We start from the raw sequence: 14,766 nt of genomic DNA, 5'->3' as shown, positions 1-14,766 counted from the left end.
AGAAACTAGATCACGATGACTCGACCAGTAACAAAGACACCGACGATGGACTCAAACTCAACAACGTGAATACTGAAAAAAAATTACGAAGGCACAAAGTGGTTTGGACAGTGGAAAACTAAGATCTAAATATTTTTGTGGGGTAATTATCTGGACTCTAGGTAATGGAAAATAACGAAACAAAGGGGATAACTGAGATTACCTAACGGACAACCGAGGCTCTGATACCACTTGATGCGCGTTTACCCGATCTTCTGAAGGTAATATGATAAGTCGATTGGTGGAGTTTTGACGTTGATGATCCAAAGTCTCTGACCAGAACAGATCGAGAACTCTCGCAACCACTACACTACTATTCTGTGGTTATCAACCGTGCCAAGACGCGGTTGACCTCACCAAGAAGGCTTTTTCTGCAAGCGAATTGAGAACACAAGCAATAATAGGTAGATGCAATCTAAATATTGCTAATTACCAATGAAGTGCTCGAGTTGGGGTTCCACAAACCAAACAAGCAGTAAAACTGTATAAAACAGAATAATCTAAGCAAAACCCGAACCTAAACTACGACGGCTACTATGTATATATAGGGGGGACGTGAGGAGGTCGACCTACGGTTGTGCAGCCATTGAAAGAGGCGTACATAACCTGGACTCCGATCCTGACACGATTACAAGACCCAACTAGGTCCAAACTGGTGGCGCAGCACCTTATTGCTTTGACTCTGACTAAAATATAAGGAATATTTGGTCGAACTCATATCCATTGGAAAGGGCTCATCGTAAGCTTTCTAGAATGTCCAAGATTCCCTAAAACGGACTTCGTATGAGAGAGTTATGTCTGTTTTACTGATGTGTTGTCCTGCGACTCAACCACGACCACAACTAGATCTCAGTCTCGAGTCCGAGTAGACTTGGCCTTCGAAAGGTGATGTATGGGTAAGATTGTGGTGCTTCTCCCACATTCTTAATCAATAAAACATCATACGAATTTAGTAGTAATCCATCCAAGGAAGCATGAACAGTAAGGAACGAGTTCACTTAGTCGTTTGATTGTCGCGCATGTGCTCTTGTAATTGGACCGTGTATTATTTGAAAAATATTAATAGTATTGGTCATATTTGAAGGAGCCATGGGCTCATCAGCGATTATGCCAAGTCTGAACTTATTAAGATTTTGAAAAAGTATTTTAAATGCAACATGTGTTACGGGTGTGATGTACGTATAGTAAAATCCAGATGATAATGAGGGAAAATTCTCAAGTACCTCCTTGTTCAATCCGTTGGATTTGGTGAGAAATAAGAGTTCATCACCATTCTCAGTTTGAGTTTCAATATGGAAGCCGTTTAGATGAATGTCTTTATAATTGAGTAAGGTACAAGTTGAATCGGGATACAAGAGTACATCCTCGATTACTAACTTTGTACCCATATGGAGTCTTATTTTGGCTCGATCCGAACCCACAATCAACGCATCGCGGCCGGCGATGGTCATAGTATTTTGATGTTTCTTGTGTAATGTATGGAGATATTTTTGCTCCTATAAGATTGTGTTAGTGGTTCATCTATCCACTAAACAGATTTCTTCTTCCTTCATCTGGCTACATCCCGTAAAAGTTTATATATATAAAAAAGGATAAATTAAGTGGAAATTTAACTCATATATAGAATAGAGTGTTGATATTATTTAATGCATGCCAGTGGTACATGTTTGGATACAAACTATACAATATACAACAATTTAATAGGACAATATTAGGCTAAAGACAACTAGGACGAGTCAGAGATCTCCGAACATGTCTTAGGAATGAAATTTCACGATCATATCATCCACATTGAGGGGGTCATCCTTCTTCTGATGAACTAGATCTTGATTGTTCATAGAAACATCTTGAAAAGATCATGCGACCATATCGTCAGTAGATCATTCATTGAAGTGTGCCTCAAATTTGTCTCCATAAACTTGCTTTTCTTTCCCAATAGAATTGATATATGGTATCTACTTGTATGGTGATTCTTACATCAACAACGCTGACAAGCTTGAGAGTTGTCTTTGACATTATTCTTGAATTGACCTTTGTCTTTGGCAATGTCATGCCTTTCCTACATATCAGAAGACTTCCACTTTCCTTTAGACTTCCTGTTGTTCCATTTACGGTCGCAAAATTTATTAGTATTCTGAGTGTTAGCATATAGTTCAAGAAGTGGAGCAGCACCCATTGGGCGGTTCTAATGAATTTTCATAAGAAGTCCATGTTTCTCTGCCTGAAGCAATGTATAAATTAACTCGGAATACTTGGTGTATTTCTGTTAGCAATATTGCTGTTGCAATACCTGGAATGACGGATTAAAAATGCATATAAAGTCTTTTCAATCATGTCATCATTTGATACTGTTTGACCACATAATTTCAGCTTCGAGTAGATTTTGTGAACTTGAGAGTTGTAATCTGCTACGGATTTGAAGTCCGAAAAGGAAGTAGAGACTAGTCGCGTTGAGCTTCTGGTAAGATGGAATGCAACTTTTATTTGTAGCTAGTAAATAAGGATGTTGTCATCCCCCACCTTTGTGTGAGTGGATCAGGATAATAAGTGGATCAGGATAATAAGTGGATCAGGATTCATATTTCTTCTTCATCAACTCAAATATTATGCACCACTGAGATTATATGGTTCAAGTGCAGGAGCCATCCAATTTCCATAAAGGGAGCAATCCCTTTGGTGCTTCAGATTTCCCAAACAAAGATGGTTAGAATTTCACAATTATAACACCGCCATAGATATAGCCAACCCGAAATTTCTGAACAGAAAGACCATCTATATTACTCTGCCCTTTTTCGAGATATGTGAGCACTTGAGATCCTATCTAATAGAATCCCCTCCCTATGGCCAAGAGCCCAAGATGGTCCTTGTTGATGCTCTTTTGATCAAACTGCATTATTGGAGGCAGAATGTTTCATGGACATGCAACTATATGTGCAAGGGGGTGCCACAAGTAGTCCTTGTCCATGGCCCATTACCATGTCTTTTTGTTGCAAGCTCGGAACAGACCGTTGACAATGATGTGGTACCTCACTTTCCCTTCTTCATGCACTTTTTCCTTTATGGCAACATCCTGGTCTCTCTATGTTCTATGCAAAAAAGAGCATCCTGGACTGTTGGTTGGGATTTGTCATATATAGTTCCTGTTTTCATCTCATCTAGCCATCCTGGATGAAGTCATCCTGGATGAAGCTAACAGAGATATATTGTTGGTAAATATGTCCTTGGAGAGAGTTGGGTTATGCTCAGTGGACATATTCGTTTCAGACTTTCAGGTCTTATCTGGCTCATCCCCAATTACAATGGTTGTGCTTTCGTCGCTTGAAAGTAGCGTAAGGACCCGTTTGGAGAGGAAGAATTACTTTAGAAACTTTATTGGGATAGAATGGGATGCCAATCATTTTTTTTTCAAATAGAACCTAATCTCAGCTAAAAACGAGCCGTATATATTTTGAGAAACTTAACCTTCATGAAACTTGCACTGGTAAAGCTGAACTCCCTCAGACAAGGTTGCAGTGCAATTGCATCAGCAAGTCAAGTCCTTTTGGCACTGTTCACTTACCATAGAAGTCAAGGAGAGTATCAATATGTATAGGGCAGACAAGGTCCCGCTCAAATTCTTGTTTTTCAGTGGACTTAGATCATTTTTCATGAAGTTGCAAATGCTCGGTCACTGTTATACCCCCGCTCAATTTTTGGACTAGGTCCGCCCCTAAAGATGTACACATGGGAGGGACCTCAGCCATAGTGACCAAACTCAAAGGCATTCACGCTTCTGCCTGATGTTTTCCTTCGTTTCAGACTTTGGAGTTGGAATGTCCACAATGCCTGATGCTTGGGCACCCAGCAGTTCATCTTTGGCCTTAGGGCCAACAAGGCACATCCAGTGAGGTGGTATTCGGCTCTCATTCATTCTTTATTCTCTTTCGAGTAGCCATGAATTTGGAGTAGTTTAGGTCCACATTTAGTTATTGATCAACATTCTTTTCATGTTCTTTGTTAGGATAAATTCATTTTACCCCTTTTGCACATGAAAAAGGTCAGCTTAAACCAAAAGCTACAAACCGAGTATTTATCCTCAATCTTTTTTTTAAAAAAAAAGTGTTCAACTTCAATCTTACTAAATTACATGGTTATCTTGTATTCTAAGATCATGGCCGAAAGTGTGGCTCTCTTGACGGGGATCTAACTCACACTGATTTTGCCTTCTTGGCTGCTATCCACCTCACAATGATTTCCCGCCGTTTTCTTCTCTACACTAGTGACATTATCATCGTCGTCGTAACGATATGTGTTTTAATCCTACGAATTCTCCTAAAAAACCGTTTATTCCAAAGAGGCCCTAAAACTATAAAGCAACAATAATGCAAAGTTACCTTACATAACATTTTATATGTTGATCACACTATGAACTTCTATTCACGAACCGCACTATAAACCTGAAATACAAACATCTTAAGCATGACTTATCTTTTTGCAAACACTTAAACTTGATACTTTTTTTTATTACACAAGTTTTTTGACTTATTGTATAAACCCCTCTGCACTTTACCTGTAAAAATAAATCATGATTTTTTAGATGAAAATAAATCATGTTTGAAACTGAACATTTCAAGCTCCTTAGGTAACCATAGTCGTGATGCGATTTTATTGTTTTGGTTGTTGGTCTATGCATTTATGAAATTTACCATGATTCAAAGAACTGGACAGGATTGGTGGTTCTGAGTTAGTTTTGTTTCTTGAACAATGGTCATAAGTCATGACTCCATTCTTTTGTGTGGATCTGTACTTTTACTCGATGCTGATGTATCATTTCTCAAATTTTCTGCAGACCATTATCAAAAACTGTGAGGCTCGACGTCCTTACAGTCATTCCGGCTGGATCCACGGATGGCGGTGGAAAGAAGGCATTCACCGCAGCTTGAGCTAATCAGCGCAATGTCAAATTGTTCCAGTCATAAATTGTTCACTTAGGATTCTTTTAGCTTTGAGTTTTGACTTTCAGTTCTGAGTCCCAACAAATGCCATCGATCTGAGTTTGTTCATGAAATGTATCCGTGGAAGTTTTGCTTTGGTCTCTTGGGCCATGGAAATGGTGGTTGCTGTTGTCCAGTGGTTGGCTTTGTAGCGTACTTTACCTTGTTTGAAGCAATAGTATCGTCAGCATGTTTTTAAGCCATATATATGATGGTGACGTGCCGAGTTTATGTGTTTCTTGTTGGTACTACGATAAAATCCACCATGTCACTGACCTTACAAAGATATGAAATAGTGCGGTCCCTTCTCTTACCGATTGGAATCGTTGCTATTAAGTGAATGTACCTAAGCGCTACTTGTTTTTCTGGGGTATATCTTATGGTTACTGGTTGCTGCTGCAACATGCACCTTCGAAGCAACTACTTGGTCAGATCATGTATAGATTCTGACAACGATATGAAAAAGATTCCCCAAAGATTGTTCAGCTATGAAATGCAGCAGTTGTGTAGGCTGGTTTGATCGGCGTCTTAACCTTGAAGAAGGGAGATAGATTGTTTGCAAGGCAAGCAATTCAAGCTTCTTAAAGTGCATTTCATCCTGTTAAAAACCGCAAATCCATCTCAGTTTCCCCCAACAATAGTGAACCCAGTTCATCTATACAAATGAGCGGCAGGATCAATTCCCTCGGTGCAGCAGCAGCAGCTGCTGCATCATTTCTGCTCTTCTCTGCTCATATCTGCTGCCCAACCACTTCATCGCTTGGAGCCCTGTTTGATCTTACAGCACCTTCCCTTCCATTCTTTTCGTTTTCAGTTGGTTCTGTCTCTGACGATTATCGCTGTCGCGGTGAATATAACCCGTTTTGCGATGATTTCCCACCGGACTTCCCACCACCTGACACACCGGCGGTGTCGATCTTCTGCGTAGACCCCAACGGCTGCTGCGACTTCACTACAGTGCAGGCGGCAGTCAATGCCGTTCCAAACTTCAGCAGAAAGAGGAATGTGGTGTGGATCAACAAAGGCATCTACTTGTAAGCTATTCTCTTACTTAACAGGCTTCCAGTACAGCTCCTTCCAGAATCTAGTGTACGCCGGTACCAAGTGTGCTGCTACTGAAGCTGCACTGTTGCAGTGAGAAGGTGACAGTGCCATCAACCAAGCCCAACATTACATTTCAAGGGCAGGGATTTGACCTGACGGCGATTGCGTGGAACGACACCGCAGAGTCGGCGCACGGCACATTCAATAGCGCTTCAGTCTCCGTTTTCGCAGCAGGCTTTGTTGCGAAGAACATAAGTTTCATGGTAAGTACCTAGATGCTGCACAACATATTCAGCTAAGTTACATGCTGCACTTGGGTGCGAATGCTAAGTCTCCTGATTATTTGACAACAGAATGTAGCACCCATCCCAAGGCCTGGAGCTGTTGGCGCACAGGCAGTGGCAATCAGGATCAACGGTGACCAAGCAGCATTCTGGGGTTGTGGCTTCTTTGGCGCGCAAGATACACTCCATGACGACCGAGGCCGCCATTACTTCAAGGAATGTTTCATCCAGGGCTCCATTGACTTCATCTTTGGAGATGCTAGGTCACTGTATGAAGTGAGTTAAGGAAAAGCTTTAAGGACAGCAAAACAATGTAGGAGTCACTAACTACTTTTGCCTCTCTGTTTTCCAGAATTGCAGATTGATTTCCATTGCAGATCCAGTGTCTGCGGGGCAAAGATCCATCACCGGTTCAGTCACTGCACATGCCCGGGAATCTGACGACAATAACACTGGCTACTCATTTGTCAAATGTAGCATCGGTGGTACCGGCTGGATATGGCTTGGCCGAGCATGGAAACCATTCTCTCGTGTCGTCTTCGCCTACACTTCAATGTCAGACTGCGTCGCCTCTGAAGGATGGAATGATTGGAATGATCCTTCAAGAGATCAGTATGCATCCTCCAATGCCTGAGTTAACTCTTATCTGCATAACAGAAATTAAGTTAACATCACTTTGTGTAATTTGAATTGTCAGGACTGTATTTTATGGAGAGTACAAGTGTACAGGTGACGGTGCAAACCTGGCAGATAGAGTTCCATATGCTCAAAAGCTCAGTGATGTGCAAGTGTTGCCTTACCTGAACACATCTTTCATTGATGGAGATCGATGGCTGAAACCATACCGTGACTCACTAATATCTGCTTGAAGCAATTCTAGGTAGAGAACAATTGTTTCAGAGTCTTGAAACAGGGAAAAATAGCACATTCCACTGTTTGATTTTTCTCACACATACCCGTACAATCAACAATAAATATTGTGCAAAGATAAGTATTTCAGAGATATGTTATTTTTGACAAAGATTACACAAAAGCATGTAATAATCTACATTTGAGCAGCACATGTGACTGCAATACACTAATAATGCTAGGGCAGAAAGGGCGCAACTCGAAGCGTTGCATTACAATAATTGCTCCATGCAGAACATACAATGGTTGACTAATATCAACATCCTATTTGCAAGAGTTGTCATGTCATAATCAAAGTTGGGCAGATATCATCTTCTTCTATTGGGACTGCTGCTTTCGACAACCACTATGCCTAGAATGAAATCTCACTTGGTGCATGGAATGTCCTTCCTCGACATATGGCTTCTAGGTTCTCTCCGGCATAAGAGCAAAGCGGAGAAACCTCGACACCTAAAAGTACAGGCATTGTTATAATGACAACCAATGAGTTCCAATCTAAAAGATATTATGTTGTTTGACAGATTTCAGAACACATATATTAGGACAAAAATTCACCTGTCGTATACAAGGGCACCGAATGAGTCAAGAAGCCACCTGCAGCTACCACCCATCGGCTGTGAAGTCGAAGCAGCATTAATTTGGCGCTATCAGGAGTGTCATAAGCTGCACCATTAGCATTCTTTACTGGTGCAAATTCCTCCTCGCGCAAAACCTGGAAATTTAGGTGTCAACGAACCCCGATAAAATTTCCCACACTGATCAGAAATGTGTGCTTTTAAAAATGAGATAGAAGAATAAGACAGCTTTACTTTGAGCAATAGTGAATAAGAAGTCAAACCTCATAAAGAGCCGTTGAAGGAGAATAGTTGAACACATCAAATATAAATTGTTCAAGCTTTAAGCCAGTTGTGAACCCATGGACTGAAGGAATCGTCTTCTCCGCTAGATGATAACTGCCCACAAAGTTCCAAATTAAGCACAAACAATGGAACAAATTGTCAGGATACGCAGCAATTACATGCTCTCGAGAAAAATATATGCAGTAATTACATTATATATTAAACGCAAGAATAAAAGAGTACTCACGTGCTATCTTTTTCAAGACTGTTTGTTACTTGATTCAGAAAATCCAAAGTGAACATATGCAAGCAGATCTACAAAAATAAAAGGAATACAGGATTGTTAGTGCACATAGAGTAGAGGAGGGAAGGGGCTGTTAAAAATATACATTGCTCCAACAATAACGAAGTCGCCCTGTTGTTTGATTGATTTCAGTTGCCATAGCTACATCCATTTCACTGTACTCAACCACAGAGAGAGGTCCACCCCTGCCACGCTGAACAAATACTCCAACTTTTTCTTGTGGAAATGCCTGAACAGAACATCACATAATGATAAACAATCAATGAGATGCATACTTGGAGTTTTCGAGTTAAATAACAAACTGCCAATCTATTAGGCATCGGATATCTACGGCCATACCTTCCTTACAACCTTTGCAGCAGCAGATACACCTTTGTCACTGAAGTATCCAAGGAATGTTGGATCTGCAACACGGACCTGTATCAAATAGATTAATTATGAAATAAAAAAGGATGCAAGTTTCATCAAATAATTTGCACGAAGAATATACTCACCAACACATTATCAACTCCATAGCAATCTACATACTTAACACCTCTTGCAGCCATATCATCCAGCAACCTTTTAGATTTTAGAGCTGGGTGCAGCAAATGACAAAAATAAGAAGAAAAATAGTCACTAACACTAATAGCATACAGCCATACAATTACTGCATCATGATTTAAGGGGTTACCAGCGTATACTCCGCCATTGCCATCAGGAGCCTTCGCAACCTGGTTTTCAACATAATGTTGCAAAAGATGTCATTACTACTGGAGGATAAGCAACCTGAAATCAGTTCTAGTATCCCTCTCTTTCAGAATATCATAATACTTGCATTTCAATTATGCTAGTTCAACCCATTCAGTTGCGATAGATTGACGCCTTAACCTTACCACCGCATATGACAATAATTTTTTTTAAAAATGAATGCAGACAAGAGTTACCTTATATGGTGTTTCCATAATAAATCTTCCATCAGGAGATACACATGGAAGAGTACCCTGCTGGAAAAAGGTCACCTGCAAAGAGAACAATTATGACAAAGATAATTCTTAGTAGTGATATTTAGAAATTCATGCATTAAAGTTCAATGGAACTTCATTGCATGAATTTCTAAAGAATCATGTAACAGACATTACTTGGTTAGGCTCTAAGCCAAAATATCTATGGCTTTCAAAGAATTTGCGGGTGGCTTCATCGGTAAAGGGACTAGTCATTATATACCAGTGTATCTGCACCGTGCAACCTGGGGCTGCAAGTAGTTAACATTTCGAGTGTGAGAATTTTAAATAAAAATGAACTTTTAAAAGAAGTGCTCAACTAATTTACCATCTGTGAATTGAGCAGACAGCTTCTGAATACACAAAATCCGTTCAGCTTGTAGTTGGAAAATTGACTTTTTAGATGGAAGCCCGATACCTAAGCAGAAATCGGAGAGGAAATGAACACCATGACTCTTGATCAATGAAAGGCTCAAAGATAACTGGAGTTTTGGGTAATACATAAACAGTAATGCCACATTCTCATGTTAACTGATTGAATAAACAAAAGCAGACAATACATGCAAAATGTTTCTCTTCACATCGATCACAAGGAATATATGAGAACATGGGATAGTATAACATTGCTTTTCAATTGAAAATCTGCAATGAGAACAAAATAACTGTGTAAAATAGAATTTCACAAAAAACTGAGTGTGTTTGTAGGTTCAACTGCACAAAAATAGTAGCACAAAATGGAAGTAACATACAAGGACTTGGATGCAAACACTTACTGAAACATCCCTTAGGATCAGAACTGCCAAGCCGAGTCCCCTGTTTGTAATTGATAAAAAAAAGCAAAGCATATAAGCATTTTCCATCGTACTACAATATATAATCTGGACAACCACGTAGCAATATAAGGGAATCCTTCTTGAGTACCTGACCACCTGCCAAAAGAACGACAGCCAACTTCCCTTCTGAAATGGCTCTCAAGCCCCTCCTCCACCACCTTTCCTTGTCCTCAGGAGTTCTTTCGTCCACCGTCGAGACATTCGACTCCAGGACAGGCTCAACCGCCAGGACAGGAGCGCCTGAACTTCCCATGACAACACCATTACATGATTGAACATTCACAAAAAATCGACATAGCATACTCAAGCATAGGAAATGTTTACAAACCTTGTGACCTGAGCGAGCACCGAACGATCCGATCGATCCTAGGAAGATCTAGGCTCTGAAATGCAGTCCATGAAGCTCAGTTAGCCACGATCAATCGATCTGGCAAGTTTAATGGCACGAAGGCAAGTCAATGCACTTTGCATATGAGATAACAATTGAGCTAAGTGTCCAAGGGCAACAGCTGCTGAATTTATTAAAAAAACTTGATGTCCCCTGGATTTGTTTTAAGAGAGAGGAGTACTAAAACCTTTAAAGAGGTACTACCTACGAGCACCCAGGTTCGAGCCCAGTGAGCAGTTTCTACCAAGATATTGCTCGGTTCTCACACAGCTGCTGAATTATGAATGCAAGGATTGGTTATAGCATTATGGATGCAAGGATTGAACTAATGCTATAATCAATCAGCTTGCCTCCTATTTTTCACTACTACTTCTTTTATATGATCAGCTGCACATCTAAATCTTGACACCAAAACAATTGAGAAGACAAAACGAATCTTCTACTCAGGTTCAGGTTTCAACCGAAAGAACAAATCTTTACGACAATTCCTACTCAAAACCAAATCTTTACCAAGAGTATAACCAAATATTTCACATATCGTCCCACGCAAAGAAGTGAAAGAGAAAGAATAAATCTTCACTAAAATAAATCGACCGCACGAAGGAATCTGCTCACCTCGATGTCCCGGATGAGGTGGTCGCGCTCCTCGGGCGCGAGCTCGTCCCAGAACGCGAAGGCGCCCTCCTGGCCGTAGTCCTTGAGCCTCTCCAGCAGCTCCTGCGGCGGCGCCGCACCCCACCTCCCCGCCGCCGGAGCCGGCGCCCGCGCCGCCACCACCATCTCCGTCATCTCAGAAGCAGAGAGAGAGAGAGAGAGAGAGAGATCTGTTAGTGGGCGATGATCTACGACGGGTACGATCCGATCTCGAGCGGCCGGCTAATTAGGATGGGCTTGACTGATTGGCCGTCGTGATTGGATCGTCAGAGCCTCCTGTCAGCGTGGGATCAGGAGGAGGTGTTCTGCTACTGTTAGACTTTGTGTCACATCCGATTTTTTTTAAAAAAATAATAAGATATATTTTATATGTATCTCAATATCAGTTTTACCGTACATATAGTAATATCATCACTGATAAATAGTTATATATCGAATAAAATAATTTTATTGAAATAAATAGCAGAGTTTTGAACAGTAGAAGAAGAACATGAGAACACTCTAACGCACACTACATGCAAATGACTGGAGCAACACAACCTAGAACACTACGTCTTTATTGTAGTCTTCAGCTTTCGTGATCTCCGGGTAGTTTTCTCCCAACTGAGCAGCATTTATTATTAAAAATAGTAAGTGTGAGTATATATCATATTCCGTAAGTGTGAGAAAATATGACATGAGTGATTAAGACAAGAATGCTTTGACTTATGTTTACTGCATCTATGTCATCCTAACTTAGGACTTAAAAAGATATATCAATCTTATTTACTATATGTAACAACACTGATTTTGTAAGAACAACTCATCGAATTTCATCTGACTACAAAACTCATCAGATATTTCATATCCGGCTATCAACTCATCATGTTACCACCACTCAATTACCAGAACCAAACATCCAAGATCCCCCACTAATCATAAAGAAGTCTAAACCGCTCTTACCGTGAGCACAGCTAATATATCAGTTTTACATTCTGCAGAGGTTGCACATTTTACCCATAAGTCATGATTTCATCACCACGTATTACCAGATGATAGTCTCTATATTACTGTGTTGATCAAGCACTTGCACACTTCCTATGGTGTGCCACTAGGAGATCACTATAAGGTTGTTACAAAGCTCTCGTTGACCCGTAAGCGTCCACTAAGGTTTCACCATTAACAGTGATTCTATCACTATAGAGGTCCACTCTTGTGCCACTAAACCGTCTACTGGTGCCTACAAAATTAAAGAGGTGGCTAATTAATTAGCCCGACCGTACTGATATAGACCTCGTGGTTACGCTGTTAAGCCGGGTTACAGACTTTAAGAAACCGATCCTTAGAATCCCAAACAGATACTACCATCAACCCACAATGCATACCACACCTATGTATACTTGCACCATCATCATACCACCTCCTACTCATAATCTCTATGTTCCATATTGCTACAAAGATTACTCAAACCAGTTCATATTACATAGACCATTAAACAGATTAATATTTAAACCACCCGACTCGACAGCACGACTAAGTCTTTCTACCCTCGACACCCAAACCACAATACAGACGACAATGATAATCTAGAAAGTACTAGTAAACCCTAAACATAATATTCATATTGATAAGCATGCAATAAAAATAAAAATAAACATACTTCCCTACAATAGGATCAATGTGATCAAGGACACTTGCATGGATGTTGCTCAGTGATCTTCGAAATCTTGATCTTGATGTCCCTCGAACGGTTCTGAAATATTATCGACTAATCACGGGGACTACCGACAAACAACAAAAGAAAATACTAAGAATAGCATACCAAACAGTAGCAAAGCACTATAAAATGCTTACTAACGGAAAGTACTCATTTCTATAATCGCGTGAGCGCAAGAATCGTCCAAAACGAAGCTCATATGAAAAAGTTATAAATGTTTGAAATTACAGATGTCTTTCTATAAACGAACAAGGACTGTCTGGTAAAAATAGAAAAATCCAATGCTATTTGTAAAAGTTTAGGGACATATATGCAAATAAATAAAACTTTAAGGGGCTAAATATAAATAAATAGCACTAACCGGGTCATTTTTTATAACAGAAAAGTTTAGGGGCTAAATGCAAAATTACATATTTAAAAGAATTAATAGATTTATTTTTATTTAGAAAACCTAATTACGACGTCAGCACACTGACGTGGCTCGGGAGGGTGATGTGGCTTGCCACGTAAGACAAAAACATCCACATGGCACGCTGATGTGGCTATGATGACGAGGATTATGGAGACACGCGACGACTTCTTATTGGTTCCGGAAGGGGTATTGCCTGATCTAATCTTAGCCGTTGCCTACAGATTGGACGACTCAGGACGATTGGGGTGAGTTGGCGGCTGACGACGATAGAAAAGCGGCGGTGTCGCCTCGGACATCGCCGGAAGATCACTGGAGACGCTCGATCTAGCGCGTACGGGCACGAATCTCGATGAGATCTACCGCACCAGAAAGAGGAGCACACGAGGATCCTCACTGTGGGGTTCTCGACGGTCGAGAAGAGCTCGGGGACAGCGGGCGGCGGTGAACGGCGGCAGGGGTCATCGACGTATTCCTGGGACATGGCTCCGTCGGCGGAGAGAGGAATTCAACGGTCGGAGAGGCTTGTTGGTGTCCTGTGATGCCGAAGAGACGGTCAGCGGGTCTCAGGGGCGCTACGGGGAGTGCTGGCGATGAAGAAGGGTGGCAAGGCTCACCGAAGTTCGACGGGGAAGGTCGTGTGACGATGGAACGACATCAAGGAGTGGCGGGGAAGACTTCTCGCGCTCCTGTAAAACCGGCGGGGGCCTCAGATGCGCCGGAGAGGACTTGGCTGCGGTGCACAACGTGCAGCGGAGCTTTGGGGCGGCAACAATGGCAGCTCGATAATGGTGAGGGGCGATGGTGAGCAACAAAGAGGGGTGGTGAGGTTGGGGGCAGGTTTATAGACCCCCTCTGTGGGCGGTTGTGGAGTCGTGGGCACGGGATCATGGGCGTGAGCTGGCGGAATCGAGCGGGCAGTTGTGACACAGCTGAAGGAGGGGAAAGGAGCTGACAGGTGAGCTGACACGTCAGAGACAGGGGAGTGGAAAGAATACGGGCGTCACAACCTGCCTCTGCTGCATATGCCCATTTTCCCGTGCAGAGAATTTTCAAGCTGGGTGCTTCTGCTTAGGGGCAAAGATGTCGCCCTATTGGATGTTCCGTATGAAGTATCGTAGGTAAATTCAATTGCAAGTGAGATAAAATCATAACATTTAGATTGCATTCGTATGTGTATTCTTGTTCGGATTCAACTCGTATTTTCTGTATCTGATTCCTATTCGCGTCCGAGAAACGAAAAAGAAGTGACATTTGTATTCTGACAGCGGTTGGCTTGGTTTTGCACCGCCAATATTACAAGATGCTATCCATTGGTACAAAGCTGGAACACAGTTTTGTGCGGAATTTATTCCTTTTAATTCATGTGTACGTGATTTTGGGGCAACAAAATCCCAAATGTACTACTGTA

The 14,766-nt window shown here is 41.4% G+C and overlaps 2 protein-coding genes across 2 annotated transcripts; one reads left to right on the top strand and one right to left on the bottom strand.

Annotated features, from left to right (window-relative positions):
- Positions 1–5,581: 5,581 nt before the first annotated feature.
- On the top strand, positions 5,582–7,211 carry LOC133899092 (probable pectinesterase 8). Its single transcript, XM_062340022.1, has 5 exons — positions 5,582–6,046; positions 6,148–6,319; positions 6,410–6,616; positions 6,693–6,952; positions 7,038–7,211. The coding sequence occupies exons 1-5, from the start codon at positions 5,676–5,678 to the stop codon at positions 7,207–7,209; spliced, it is 1,182 nt and encodes a 393-aa protein (XP_062196006.1). The 5' UTR covers positions 5,582–5,675; the 3' UTR covers positions 7,210–7,211.
- An 88-nt stretch (positions 7,212–7,299) lies between these two features.
- On the bottom strand, positions 7,300–11,570 carry LOC133899091 (UDP-N-acetylglucosamine diphosphorylase 1-like). Its single transcript, XM_062340021.1, has 15 exons — positions 11,212–11,570; positions 10,537–10,591; positions 10,297–10,448; positions 10,149–10,188; positions 9,704–9,793; positions 9,514–9,626; positions 9,319–9,393; positions 9,066–9,105; positions 8,887–8,969; positions 8,732–8,809; positions 8,478–8,621; positions 8,336–8,403; positions 8,088–8,202; positions 7,805–7,961; positions 7,300–7,699 (listed from the first exon to the last, which is right to left on the bottom strand). The coding sequence occupies exons 1-15, from the start codon at positions 11,383–11,385 to the stop codon at positions 7,602–7,604; spliced, it is 1,482 nt and encodes a 493-aa protein (XP_062196005.1). The 5' UTR covers positions 11,386–11,570; the 3' UTR covers positions 7,300–7,601.
- Between the last annotated feature and the right edge of the window lie 3,196 nt (positions 11,571–14,766).

The sequence above is a fragment of the Phragmites australis genome, chromosome 18 (assembly GCF_958298935.1).
Source record: "Phragmites australis chromosome 18, lpPhrAust1.1, whole genome shotgun sequence".
Lineage (NCBI taxonomy): Eukaryota > Viridiplantae > Streptophyta > Magnoliopsida > Poales > Poaceae > Phragmites > Phragmites australis.
The sequence above is the reverse complement of the archived record's forward strand: the minus strand, read 5'-3'. Positions and strand labels throughout refer to the sequence as shown.